Consider the following 13,907-nt stretch of genomic DNA (forward strand, 5'->3'; position numbering starts at 1 on the left):
ATGGGGGAGCTACCAAAGTTGCCCCAGCAGGTTCATCTGGCCAAGAGGTGGGAAAATTCCTGGGCTATTGTTGTGAAGCAGGTGCAAGCATATAGGGCACGTTTCCCCCTGCTAGAAGCAGTCCCTGTAGACACAGCTGTGAACAATCACTTGGCAGGCCAGAACTCTGCTCAGGGGCCTCAGGATTTTGGCATGCACCCACTTCAGGCAGGCCAGAATTCCCATCAGGGTCCTCAGGGTCCTGATGTCTGTCCTTGGGACGGTCGTGAGGCAAACAAGGGGAACTTCAGACCGTCTCTCACGATGTTTGAGGGAGTTCCCAGCTGTGGGGAGGAAGGACTGTGCTCTCCAGGCTGCCAACCTTCCATACCATCTGTGAGCCTACCCATAGCTTCTACAGACTCCTACACAGTAGAAGTGGGATCAATAACAAAAGGGAAGGGTTAGCTTAGTCAGAAACAAAATACGAGTTCAACAAACATTTGGAGATGGCATAAAAGCAGTCCCTGACTCCACATGGAAATATATACATTTTCTGTATATTTCAGTACATTCTAGGTCTATGCAAAACAAATAACATTTACTCATTGTAAACTATCAAGCATTAAAATTGTAATTTGAAGAATTTCAGGGCAGTGCGGGATCTTGACTAATGCAGCAGCAATACTGTTGGTCTGTGTTATCAGGCATTTTTTCTGCCATCTAATTCTCCTGGAATATGTGATGTATCTGAAGTTACATACTAGACTACGAGGAAGACGTTTACTCATTTTTAATATTTTCCACTGGTTAACCACAAACGTTAACAGCAGAGCACATGTATGAGAACTGGAACATGTACCTCCTCAAGAAGCAAAAAATTCAACATTAAGAACAGTATATTGTTCTCCTCTGCAGTGCTTTTTTAAAATTTTGCTCAGAAGATAAAACTGGTTTTATTTCATATGAGAGAAAGAGTCAGTCCAAAACAAAAAAAAAAAGTTTAAGATCCCAAATTGAGTCAAAGTAAATTACTTCATTTATTTCACGTATCCTTAGCAAAGCAGTATTTTCATCAGTGGTACTGCTGGGCAAAGTTAATTGTAGGAGACAAACAGAAATGTGAATTACTGCTCCCATAGTGACCTCAAGGAGTTAATGGCCCATGCAGGATGTGCAAGATGATGTCAGCATGTAAAAACTCCTGTCCTGCAGCTGGCATTGGGAACTTCATATTTGTTCCAGCAGCTACCAGCTAGCTGCCACTTTCCTGATCTCTGCCACTGGTACAGGCCTTCTGAATGTCAGATGAATCTGTTATTTCTTTGTTTTTTTTTCTTTGGCCCCCTTCCTCTGATTCTTTCAGCATTTCCAATTTTATGTTGTCAGTATTGTGATCAGTGGATGAATTTAGCTTGGATGAGTTCTGTCTCCCTCTCCATCTTCTCAGGCACCTATAACAGTCTTTTCTGACGTTTTCACTGACCAGAACGTAGATGATTGGATCAGCAACACTGTTTGCAGTGCCTAAACACAGAAACACTGTAAAAACTGAATATATCTTATTTTCAAATGGACATGGGCAGTCCTGATGAACCAGAAAGTATATGGCTCTTATTAAGAGAACCACATGGTATGGAGCAAAGCACATCAAGAAAATAACAATAACGGCAATAGCCACATGCTTCACTTTGGCTTTCTCACGACAAGTCAAGCTGCTGCTTCTTTTTATAGCTTGGAAAATTTTGCAGTTTGTAAAACACAGGATTAGGAAGGGTACGACAAATCCAAACAGGAATCTAGCAAAACTGAAATAAGCCAATAATATGTCAAGGGGCACTGTCTCAAAGCAGGTTTTCACCTCTGTACAGTTTTTCTTATCTTCCATAAAAAATACTGGAGTGTGGATTCCTGCAACCACAGCAAAGAGAAGACAGACTATAATGGTGGCTATTTTCTGTTGTCTTCTCCCCCTTGATTGCAGAGGATACACCAGTGCCATGTAACGATCCACAGAGATGCAGCACAAAAGCAGAATGCTGATGTAGATATTGCAGAAAAAGATGAATCCTGTTATCCTGCAAGCAGTGTCACCCATGGTCCAATTGTGCCCATTTTGCACATAGATAATCCACAAAGGCAAGGTACTTAAATACATCAGATCACACAATGATAAACTGAAAATGTAGATGGCAACTACTTTTTTCCTTCGGATTTGTACAAACGTAAGCACAGAAGTTAAGCAATTTGCTGGAAGGCCTATAGTAAAAACGATGCTGTAAAAAACAACCAGAAGTGTCTGACTCTCTTGATAAGGAATTTCTGGGCAAGTGGAGTTACAATTTTCATGTAGACAGCGTTCCATTATTCTATTTCCAGCTGATATTTCCTGAGAATCAGAAGACAAGGTGGAAAGTTAGCATTGCATCACTTAAAAATATGTGTAGTAAAGGTTATGGTCCCATAGGTGCCAACTTGACATATCAGTGGAGCAAGTGGAATGGGGGATGTTTGAAAGGTTCCTCCTCAGACATGAACTGAGAAAGAGAGGGCCACATTCCTCCACCTCTGAGAGTTGGACTGGATTTTGGTGGCTATGTGGAAGCTCTCTCAAGGGGGATCTGAAGTTTTGTCCCTGGACATAAAATCATCCATCTCCTTTTTGTCAGTTCCCATTCTAAAATCATACTGTAAATGCTAAAACTGCCATCAATTCTCATGCCAAGTATCACCTGCACCCAAAATCTCACATGGGGATCAGTCTACAGAAATAAGGCAGATGAATATGAAGTTGTGGACCAGCTTAGATATATTTGGGGAAAAAAAAAAAAAAAAAAAGCTGGGTTCAGTATTGTCCCATCTTCACAACGACTGGAGAAAAGAATCCTCACTGTTGTGTGGAGAAGATGGCACAGTACTCAGACCAGTGACAGAACCTGAGGGAATAGCCTGAAGGGGTGTCAGGGGAGGTTTAGGTTGGATATTGGAAGAAGGTTCTTAACTCAGAGGGTGGTTGAGCTGGTGTTAACTTATGAACACGGTGGTTGCAATAAGGGCTGGTGGTGATGTGGTTTTTGCTGGCCCTGAGCATCTGCCACCTTTGGTGGAGGAGGAAGGGTCTCTTCTGGGCCACCTACCAAACTGCTGTGTAGAGGGGATAAAAAAGGTGCTTGATCTCAGGGTCAGCAGTGGTTCTCTGCCCAGGCCTCGTCTGTGAACTGACATACAGAGCTCGTCCTCGACTCAAAACACGCCTGGTGGTGTGAGAGCTGCTGCACACCTGTAAAGCACAGAGCTGCTGCACACCTGCAAAGCACAGAGCAGCTGTACACCTGCACAGCACAGAGCAGCTGCACACCTGCAATGCACAGAGCTGCTGCACACCTGCACACCACAGAGCTGCTGTACACCTGTAAAGCACAGAGCTGCTGCACACCTGCAAAGCACAGAGCAGCTGTACACCTACACACCACAGAGGGTCTTGGAGACCTCCCTTTCTATGGTAAAGCACAACAGGTGAATAGAGCTCACAGTCAGGCAGATGGTGACATCCAGGGCAGGGACAGGGCACAAGTCACACACCACCTCAGTTACTCATCAGCTTGTCTACCCCACACACCTCCATAAAAACACCTTCAGGAGTGGTTGAGGGTGCTCTCTCCTTCCCTCTTCCTGCCTTTGCTCACTTCTGATCTTCCTGTGCTTGTCTGAATATTCTCCTTTCTGTAGGGCTTCCCCCAGAGCAGTCAGTGATGGTGCAGGGCAGTAAACAGTGGAAGGGTTCTGGGATACATGCTCCCGATGCTTGTTTGTTTGTTTGTCTTGCCTCTTCCCTTCCCACTTTTGCTCCAAGTCTCCTTCCCATGCTCAGCACCCATGAGGGAGCCTCGGGAAGGAGATGCCTGTGACTTTCTAAGCTACCTGCCTGGAGCAGGCATTTTTCCTTGGTGTTTGGCATATGGACTAAGCCACAGGGCTGGGGCTGAGATGAAGAGACCTTCACATGTAAGTGGCTGTCAGTGCCAAGCACGATGCCTCAGCTGACAAAGTGCAGCCATGGGCATGGACCTGCACTTCAAAAGAAAATTGGGTGCTGAAGGACTGTCCTGAAGCTTTGACCTGTCAGCTTTGGAGCTTTGGAGGAGAAGTGCTCTAAGTCCCAGCCCAATATAAGGAAGGAGGAGAGGAGGCCACCCATTTGCTCCACTCCTCACCTTCTCCAGCCTCTCAGCCCTGTCCAGGGAAGAGTCTTCTTCCACTGGCCACTGCATCCACCTCCAGTTCACAGCTTCACTTGCCTCCACTCAGTTCTCCAGGCCTGCAGAGAGGTTTCCTCCTCAAACTGAAGATCACAAAGCAGCACTCAGCAGACAATTTATGACATTTATCCTGGTGACGTTTTCTCTTGTGTTGACACACCCTTAAGGGGAAGGAAGTAACACCTTGTGTTACTACAGGAAGGAAGGAACATCTTCCACCCTGTGACTAAAGTCAACTTCTCTGTGCCTCTACAGCCCTCTTCAATTGAAAGACATTCCTATCAGACCTTTAGAGTTTAATAGTTTGATGCTTTTCTCAGCCCAGACGATTCCCATTTTTGTCTTCCTCTGGGATGTCGAGGCTAACCTGCATCTCAAGTATTAATTCAAATGAAATCCAGTAATAATTACACCAGTGAAAAAAACTACGCACCATTTTCTATTAATATTTGTGGTGATCAGTTTTGGTTTGAACACCAGAACTCAAGAGATTTATCACACCCACCAATTTTCAAGCATTTATAAAGGATAAAACGTAGTGATGATGGCAGGAATGAACAATATCCAAGAAGGCATTTGTGTGATACAAACTTTTCCAGTGAGTTATCTTTGCTGCCCTGTATCCTTCAGTTGAGCAAGCCTCTCCACAGTAGCTGTTTTCACCTTTCTGTGGCCTCTCCTGGTCTGCTAGGTCTCCCCAAGTCATAGGTGTCACAGCAGCTGTGTTTCGCATCAGGAGCTCAGAGTGAGTTATCTTTGCTGCCCTGTATCCTTCAGTTGAGCAAGCCTCTCCACAGTAGCTGTTTTCACCTTTTTGTGGCCTCTCCTGGTCTGCTAGGTCTCCCAAGTCATAGGTGTTACAGCAGCTGTGTTTTGCATCAGGAGCTCAATGTATTTTTGTCAGCACTCTGAGGCTTCTTTCTATGTGAGAGTCACTGCATGAGACATACCACAGTTGTCATGTGCATGATTCTCACCTTCAAGGTGTGCAAAACATCTCATCTTCCAGGACTGAGAGATAACAAAGCACCTGAGCAAATATTAATATATTTGAGAGGTCACAAAGCACCTGAGCACAAATCACTGGAAGATGGGGTAATGTACTAAGATTTGCTGCATGCCTCCTCTGTATTTACACTCTTCTAATTTTCTTATGCTGTGTCCATGGTGTTAGACATTTAGATAATTACATTTCATACTCCTAAAATGCAGTGGCTCCTGCTGCTCATTTTGGCCAGTTGCATTAATCTTTTCTCAAGAAAAGTCTTTTCAGTAACACTGAAGTGTAAAAGAAGGGAAATGAAAACAAGCAGGAAAGCAAAAGGCTTTACTTTGTCTTTTTTTTTCTTTTCTGTTGTTTGTGTATGAATCGCTTATGTGAAACTCTTTGAGTTTCCAAAGGAGAAGTTGGAGTGATAAAAATAGCCATTATTAGAAAAAGAAAAAAAAAAAGAAAATTACAGTTATGGTTACAAGGCAGAGAAGGGTAAGTCAAAAAAAGCACAATAGTTGGACAGAGAATGGTTGAAAGTCTTTGGAGTAACTCACCTGAGATACACAGGAACAGAAGAAAAAAAAAAGACACAGTAAAATCCATAACATGAATACAATTACATGAGCAAAGCACATTAATATATTTTTTATTTTCTAATATTTTTTCTGATCATCCATCTCTTCCAGGGATTATTGTTACAGCCTAAAGTTTTGAGGCATTTATGTGGATATTAGGAACAATGTGAAATAACTGCTATGGTGGTTAAAATGAAAACAAACTTTCCCTTCACACTTTCCTTCCTGTCCCCCAGTATCTGTAGAGGAAAACAACCTGAGTGCCTCAAAGCATAAATGAGCCTTCAGTGGAAGAGGCCCTGAGTTTCTCCTGGGGATTCTGTGTGCTTTCCTTGGTAGAATGTGGTGCTGGAAGGGTTTGACACGAGGGTGCCAGCAGGAAGTCAGTTGGACACTCAAATCTATATTGAAACACATCAGCTCCCAGATGTGACATTTATGCCACCTACAGTGCTTGTCACCAGCAGTGTCACCCTTCCAGTGTCTGAACCTGGGCTTCTCCTCATGCAGAACTTACAATAATTGCCTGTAAATTATCAACTGATAAACCTTTGTGTCTCTTAACTTGAAACTGAGAAATTGCTGTGCTATTTGCTCTGCTGTTCTTGAAAGAAGGAAAAGTGTTTGTGGTGTCTTTGAATAGAAACAGATCGTGGCCCACATGCCCAGCAAGTCAGTGAACTGCTTTATTTTTTTCCATTATTAATAAAGAAATTAGTAAATTAAGTCATTCCTATAAGCAAATCTCAGCATAAAAAGGAGAAACAGTCATGGCTCCACTTGGTTGCCCATCAGAGCAATCATTTTTACTGACACATACAACACAGCGGGATTTGAAGCTGTACAATTTGAAATTTGAACATAAACCCATGTATTTTCAAGCAACTTTGTTTCAAATTTGAAAATAATATACGAATATATAATCTTGGCACTATATAGTTTCAAAACTCTGTTTAGAAAAAAATGTGTTTTAAAGCTATCCTGGGAATCCAGCCTGAGCACAACTCTGCCCTAAAATATCTTTCTTCCACTGGTGGAGCAGATAACCCCTCTCTTGGCTAGTGCTGGTTAAAACAAGTTTCAGCATTTGTAGGCTGAAAGCAGCAAGACCCTGGGATTAGTTATACAGCCTTTATATTTAATTCTATATTGCAGATATGAGATGTAATGCAGATATAAGCAGTCTTAAAAAGATATTAAAATAAAGATAATAATAAATATAAAAATAAAGAAGATAATAAAGAAGATACATGGTAGAAGAGAGAAGTTATTAATCAATTGCCTTTCAGGAGGGGAGCAGCTCAGCAATCTTTCCTGAGGAGGGAAAGATACTTGATTTACCTCAAGATAACACTGTTCATAGATGTGAACTCTCAATGACGATAGATTTTTAAATACCTAAGTGCAGGTTTTTACATAAATCCATACATCCACTTCCCCCTTTCCACAATCTAGAAATCCCACAGTAGTACTAAATGTGTTAAATTTGCTAAAATGAGCAGCTGTGGTATTACGAAGGGGAGCTGGCATAATCCAGGTTTGACAAAGGCCCAGTTTTAAAGCGTGATCCTTCCTTAATCTGGGTGTCCTAGTGCCATGCTACCTGGAGAGGGACTGCACAGGAGAGAAGAATGTCTGCTGGGTGGGGGAGAAATGTTGACAAAAGATGCTTGTACTGGGTTTAAGGCCACGTTATTCAATGTATATAAAAGCAGGTAAAACTCCTTAAACATTGTAGGTAGGGGAAGTTCACAGGTGAAAAATAGACCCCAAAATCCACCTGTACCAGGGGGCTTTGGTCTCATGATTCAAAGGCTATGAGTCAGGATTTTGGGACTTCAGACCTAGCAAAGTTTCTCAGTCCTCCCTGAGAGCATCAGAGTGCAGCTATTGCAGGGAAGGTTTATTCCCTGGTACCCACCAGCTTGTGTGGAAAAGATCCTAGAGCCAGAGGAATGGATCCATGGCCAGGAGAAGCATCAGGAAGCCCAGAAAAGCTGTCATAAATTTGGGGCTAAACTGTAAAGCCTGTCAAGCCAAAAGGCTGAGGTGAGTGTAGGTGTTGGAGCAGCATCAGTGAAAGTGAGCAAGTGAGAGCAGCTCTGCTTCACACCTCACCACACCTGAAACCACCAAGCACTCCGTGACTCCCGAAAGCCGCTGCATCTTAATTAGTGACCTTGTCATTTGGGCTAATTTTATACAGCTTTTGTTAAAGAAGGGGCCCATCTGGAAACCCAGCTGACCAAACTTTCCTGCTGGCTTGCGCTGAAACTACAGAGTGTTAGAAAAAGTGGATGAGAGTGGTGATTGCCATTCCTCTCTCCTGCATCAGAGTGCTCAAGGATGCTGAAGCACAGGCAAATACCAGCAGATTTGGCACTAAGGGTATAGAAGTGGATGTATACTGCTCTGGATTACTAAAAGAACAGTCTGGGATGTTGGAGAACAGGCTGAGATATCAGAGAAGGATGTTTTAACAAGGTGAGGAGGTCTGGCTATGCTGACACAGTTAGAGATGGATGTGTTTTATTACCAGGTTTAAGGAAAATCTGACTTCAAGCAGCTGAACAAAGAAGCACCAAGACCTATGTCCAAACCCACCACTGTTCCCCTTAAAAAGTGGTGCTCTGTTATCCTTTAGATTTTAGGATTTATCCCCTTATGGATATCATCCTCCTTATTCTTAGCCTCCAGGCCTTCAAACACACTTAGAGGCATAGAAAGGCCCAGTCCATAGAAAGGCCATGTCCACCCCAACCTACTGTGACTCAAAATCATCTCTGGGGTAGAAACTGTTCAGGTGGAGTTGCTGAGCATATTCATAACCAAGCACATCTGATCAAACTCCCAAATCCACAAGTGTCCCCTCTTTCCTACACTGACACCTTCACTGCAATCATTGCAGCCACAGGGATCACAGGCTCTTTCTTCATCCCCAGGGTGTGTTTGTCTCTTTCATCCCTGTCCAATCCCCCAGTCAGAGCATGGCTTATCTGTGCTGCAAAGAGTGAGCACAGACAGGATGGCTTCTCTTTCCAGGAGGAGGAAAATGTGAAGATACTGTTGAGCTTTGACCCTGTGATATCTCTCCCTGATAGGAATCCTGGCCCTGCCCTCGTGGGTCTGCATGGAAGCTGCTGTGGTGCATCCCCATCAGTACTAAAGATGGTGCTGGGGAAAAACAGAGCAAAGAGTTGCCCAAAATAATTTAATGATCTGTTAGACCTGGGCTCACTGACATAATGGCTGCTACTGACTAGTCTAGCTAGTTTAATCTCAGAATTGTTTTACTTTTGTCTAAAGTAGATGTCTTTGAGCAATAGGGTTTGTAAAGCCTTGCAAAAACCACGATGCCTTTTTTACTTGAAACAATCCTATTTTTAACAGTGCCTACAAATGGTATTTAACAGTGCTCTGAACTTAGAAACAAATATTTCCTCCTTCTCCATTTACTGTGAAACACAATTTCTTTGTTCCTTTTTGTCCTCTGATTTGCTCTCCACTAATTGGAGAACTTCCATTTTCCTTTTTGACATCTAGGTCACCTCCTGTAGCTACCTTACCATACCAACAGCAGGGCTTTCCCCTTAAGACTTCAGTGATACCAGAAAACCTGTGGCGCTCAAAGATTCCTCTTTGCATGTACACACACCTCTGACATCTTTGTGAGCACACTCACTTCTGCTGAATCTGTGGTGTTTTGTCTGAATCCTCATCCTCATCTCTGATCTCTTCTGCCTCTTTATACGCCTACCTCATTCTTTGTTGGCACACTTAGGGTCTCTCCTGGAAGTTATTGATGTAAAAATCCCAGTTAGCAGACATTTCCCAAAGCATTCTGACACTTGACAGCAAAATTATTTGTGTGATCGTGGCGAGGCTGGAAGATCAGTGTCTCCCAGGAGGCTTGGGAAATGCTGAACCTGAAAGAGCTGTCTGCACTTTCAGGTAGAAATCTGTACAGAGGGGGTGCCCAATTCAAACTTTACATTTCGTTAAATAGAGTGTCCTGTGCAGAGAACTTTGGAAAAATTCTGAGAAGAAAATCAGTCTTGCCCATTGTGTACTAATGAGCGGAATAAATTGGATTTTTTTTTTGTTTGTTTTGTTTTGTTTTTGTTGTTTTTTGGTTGGGTTTTTTTTTTTTTTTTGGGGGGGGGGGTGGGGTTTGTGGTTTTTTGCTTTCTTTTGGTTTTTTTTTCTGTTTCCCCCCTACACCTCTCTTCCCCACAACGAAGTTGCTGGAAGTTAAAGAGCTGCTGGTTTAGATACAGTAGCAGATCTAAATGGGACTATGAGAAGGACAGGTTTAAAATAAACCCAGATGCTCTTTGGTCTTTGGAAAAGTTGTCAACTCTGAAAATATTTGACAAAAAAAAGTTAATTTAAACTCCAGTTAGTCTCCACATCCCTGAGCGCCAGATATCAGCAGTGCTGTGTGAATAAAAGGTGAAGAAAAAGAAGGAATGTAGTGTATCCAATTAGTCTTTATAGACCAGCAGGTAAACTTGACAATTAAATACCTGCCTTGCTTTTCCAGCAGAGTAAGGATGAGAGGAAAGGCTGGATGTGAATTCTCCTGAAAAAACCCCCAGCATTCGTATTTCTATTATAATTCTGTATTCATGGCTCATGCACTGCAGTAACAGCTAAAGCTCACCTCACAGCAACCTCTATTCTTCCAAAATCCTTCAGTCCTAGTAATCATCTATCCCTGACTGGAACTAAAGTTGATTTCTAAGAGAAATATGTTTTTATAGGAAAGAGAATTCACAAGGAAGACAGGCAGGAGGGGCTGCATCAACTGCAATTAATTAATACAGACCCAGTAACTACATCAGTCACAAGGAGACTTAGACTCTGGTGAGGCTTCAACACAATCTGCATTTCTTGAGCACAGACACACGGCATGGAGAAACAGAGGCCAAAACAGAACAAAGGGAAACGCTGCCAAATAGAAGCAATGCCTTGGCTCAGAGATGGAACACTTACCTTTTTTCTTTCCTTTTTTTCCCCTGGTTTTTGCAGAGGAGAGGTTGGAGTGCTCCAGCTCGTGCCGTGCTCGGAGGCTGCTCTGACAGAGCTGCAGGAAGTAGCTGACGATGCCACGTGCAGTCCTAAGTGCTGTGAGCTAAAAGAGGTTCTGTGGGCACAGCTTCATCAGAGTCCCCAAAAGTGTGTCACTTCTAGTTGGGCGTGCACAGAAAGCAGCGGCTGCCCAGTGCCAGCAGTGCACCTAGGAGGAGAAGCAGCCTTAAAAATTAAGAGTTTGCTGTCAAATTCTGTCACTTGTACAGAATTGCACAAGTGTGGGAGGTTGTGCAGCGGGTGGGAGGTTGCTTTGGTGACTGCCAGGCTCTTTTTTGGGTTCCTGTTCTGGACGTGCACCTAAATCACTGCAAACATGCCCCAGGGTGACAAGGGACTGATGAACTGCCCCAAGCCCTGTGGCTCCTCAGGGGCAGAGCACCTGCAGGAGATGCTGATTCCTACAGTGGAGGAAATTCCCACTCTGGGAATGAACTCACCTGAATATGTGTGAATTGGCTGGGTATTGAAAAACGGGAAACAGTATTAGAGCCCAATAAAGGGCGTGGTGATCGGAGGGAGAGCTTATTCTGGTGCCAGCTGGGATAGAGAAGGCTGAGAATGCTAAAGAAGATTTGATGGTGCTTTAAACACCTTCTAGAAGAAGAATTGAGTTGCGGGAGTTTCTTAATAGTGAAGAGCAATGTTAAGAAGGAGCATATGATCTTTACCAAGTGCCCTAGTTCAGGCTTTATGTGAAGGAGGAAGAAGATCCCAATGTTACATTGCCAGCGTAGACCTTGTTTGTGAGAACCTGTTCCATGTGTTTTTGCAGATGCTGTGTGTCACTCAGTCAAAGCCAGTTATGACCAGATTTATCAAGTTTTCAGGCAACTTTTCCATCAACTCCTACCAGTGCCACTTTGAGTGAGGTGCTCACAGGACCCCACGAGGGTCTGTCAGTGCTTGCAGACTGCTGAGGGCTAAGGTGGGACAGGAAGGATCTGTAGGGTGGCAACCTAAGGCAAGCAGAGAACTGAATTTACTTTTGGTATCTGTACTGGAAGTGAAACATTTCTTCTGAAAATTAAAGAAATGTTTGGTATGCACTTTCATTCTGGTATAAAAAAGTTACTTTGGTTCTGGAGAATGTTTCTGGGGATGGGTCTTTCTGTAAAGAGCAATTTATTCTCAAGAACCAGAAAAAAGAGGCTGAAGCTGGTTTCCATCTGCGGAGGAGAAGAGGTGAAATTTCTGTCTGTACCAGTTCAGCTTGACTGGACATATTGCTGGAACCTGTCTCTGTGCACTGCCTCAAATGTGTGATTTCATGTTGTTCCTTCTCTGTGTAGAAATCAAACCCAAAGGAAAACACAACGAAGGAATTATGTTTCTGAGATGACTGCAGCTGGATTGTCTCTGTATTTGTCTTTCATTCAGACATGTGGGATAGAAAAGAGCAGAGTGCTCTCAGACCTGAAGAACTGGAGTTTTCACAGAGACCAGGGGCTCCTCTGTGGTATTTGTGATGTACCAGCTCACGGTTCCCATCTGGCTGCAATCAGCTGTGGGGTCAAATACCTGCCTGCTTGTTTTCTCCCTGATGTTTGGTTTAGGAGAGTCAGAGACACATTTGCATTTTCCAGCTGGATTTAATGATGACACTTTGAAAATTGCATGGTCCTCCGTAGGGAAATGAAAGATGACCCATCTCTGTGCCCTTGAATCTTCCAGTCAGACTTGAAAAATATTGCTATTTATCTTCTTCATGCTTCTCTCAGTAGTACAGCCTCAACTGACATCACCCACAACCATTCCCCTGCAAGATGGAGACTGATGCAAGATTTCATATTGGAAGATGCTTTCAAAAACTTTTGATAAGATCTTCTGTGACTGGAGATGAACACCAAGGTAGACCTTCTGTGGGTGGCTAGACCAAAACAAACATGTCAAGTAAGTTTACTCTGGTTTTGGTAGAGATAATACAAACAGTACAGCAATATAAATTTTGGTCTGAGCTGCATTGTACTGATGTCTCACCTAGTCAGTAAAAAAAGATCAGATGAAGAGCCATTTAAAGCAGAGTGCAGAAACTCTCTGGCCAAATCCAACTGAACTAAATGGAAATGTTTCTTTTAACCTCAGTGAGTTCAGATTGGGCATTTTGAGAATATTTCTTTCTGCAATTTAATTTCTGGGTGCTATTTAGCTAGTTGCCTTTAAGGTAGCACGTTCAAGCAAGGTAAACTGTGTAAGTGATGTTTTCAATGCACTCTTTATCATTTTCCTGCTGAGGTACAGTGACTGTCCAAACAATAAGAGAGAAAAGGGTCTAGCCCTGTTTTAACTCAGTTCTATATAACACAGAGTTTTTTAAAAATTATTTTCACAGCACTGTGACAGAGAAATTGCTTATGCACCACTGATCAGTGAACAGAAATACTGTGGAGAACTGATGGGATCCAATGTGTCTGAAAGACATTTAGGCTTGAGCTGTTCACTCCCCTTTTCTTTCATTTAGAAACTATCAAGAGGTGAGATATTTCTCTGTTCCACTGTGTATGAAATGCTCTGTGTTAATGTTATCTTCCCTTGGTTGTGACCAACAAGAACGTATAAATGGAGGAAATGTCAGATCATCTGCCTCTCCTTTCTCCACCTGCAACTGAATACAGGGTTGTGGTTATATATTGCAAAAAATTATCCAGAAAGATAATTTTGTACAGTTGTGCATCTTTTTTTGTAGGTAACCAAGGTTCATTTTTTTTTGAAAATTATAGAATATGGCTTTAAATTTGCAGCATGGGAAGTGAGGAAATGAAAACAGTATCTTGAAGTACAGGTCTCAGAAGGAAACAGCCAAATGTCTGTCTCTTCTCCTGTTAGCAGGCAGTGCACTGAATGGGAACAGAGCTGCAGACCTGTCTGACGAGTGCAGAATATACAGGATGGCAAAAGAGACTTTCTTAATTGTAAGCAAGGCAGGAAAGTGCCCAAGAGTCTCTAGGACAGCAGAGTCCAGGGGTTAAGAAGCGCTGAATTCTGCTCTGTGCTCCTGTGGCTAAAGAA

General features: G+C 42.9%; 1 protein-coding gene across 2 annotated transcripts; it reads right to left on the reverse strand.

Annotated features, from left to right (window-relative positions):
* Positions 1-522: 522 nt before the first annotated feature.
* Positions 523-11,235, reverse strand: GPR132 (G protein-coupled receptor 132). Of its 2 annotated transcripts, none has more exons than XM_041476349.1 (2): positions 10,803-11,235; positions 523-2,368 (listed from the first exon to the last, which is right to left on the reverse strand). In XM_041476349.1, the coding sequence occupies exon 2, from the start codon at positions 2,342-2,344 to the stop codon at positions 1,235-1,237; it is 1,110 nt and encodes a 369-aa protein (XP_041332283.1). In that variant the 5' UTR covers positions 2,345-2,368; positions 10,803-11,235; the 3' UTR covers positions 523-1,234. The 2 variants fall into 2 exon arrangements, with proteins under 2 accessions (XP_041332283.1, XP_041332282.1); XM_041476348.1 differs by lacking the exon at positions 10,803-11,235 and adding an exon at positions 4,194-4,250.
* Between the last annotated feature and the right edge of the window lie 2,672 nt (positions 11,236-13,907).

This window comes from Pyrgilauda ruficollis, unplaced genomic scaffold (genome assembly GCF_017590135.1).
Source record: "Pyrgilauda ruficollis isolate IOZ18807 unplaced genomic scaffold, ASM1759013v1 scaffold38, whole genome shotgun sequence".
Lineage (NCBI taxonomy): Eukaryota > Metazoa > Chordata > Aves > Passeriformes > Passeridae > Pyrgilauda > Pyrgilauda ruficollis.

Excerpts from the sequence above, each read along its gene's own strand:
- GPR132 (XM_041476348.1), bottom strand. The coding sequence starts at position 4,250 with ATGCAGTGGCCAGTGGAAGAAGACTCTTCCCTGGACAGGGCTGAGAGG. Across the intron at positions 2,369-4,193 it reads GGGCTGAGAGGCTGGAGAAG|GAAATATCAGCTGGAAATAG; the intron begins GTGAGGAGTGGA and ends TCTGATTCTCAG.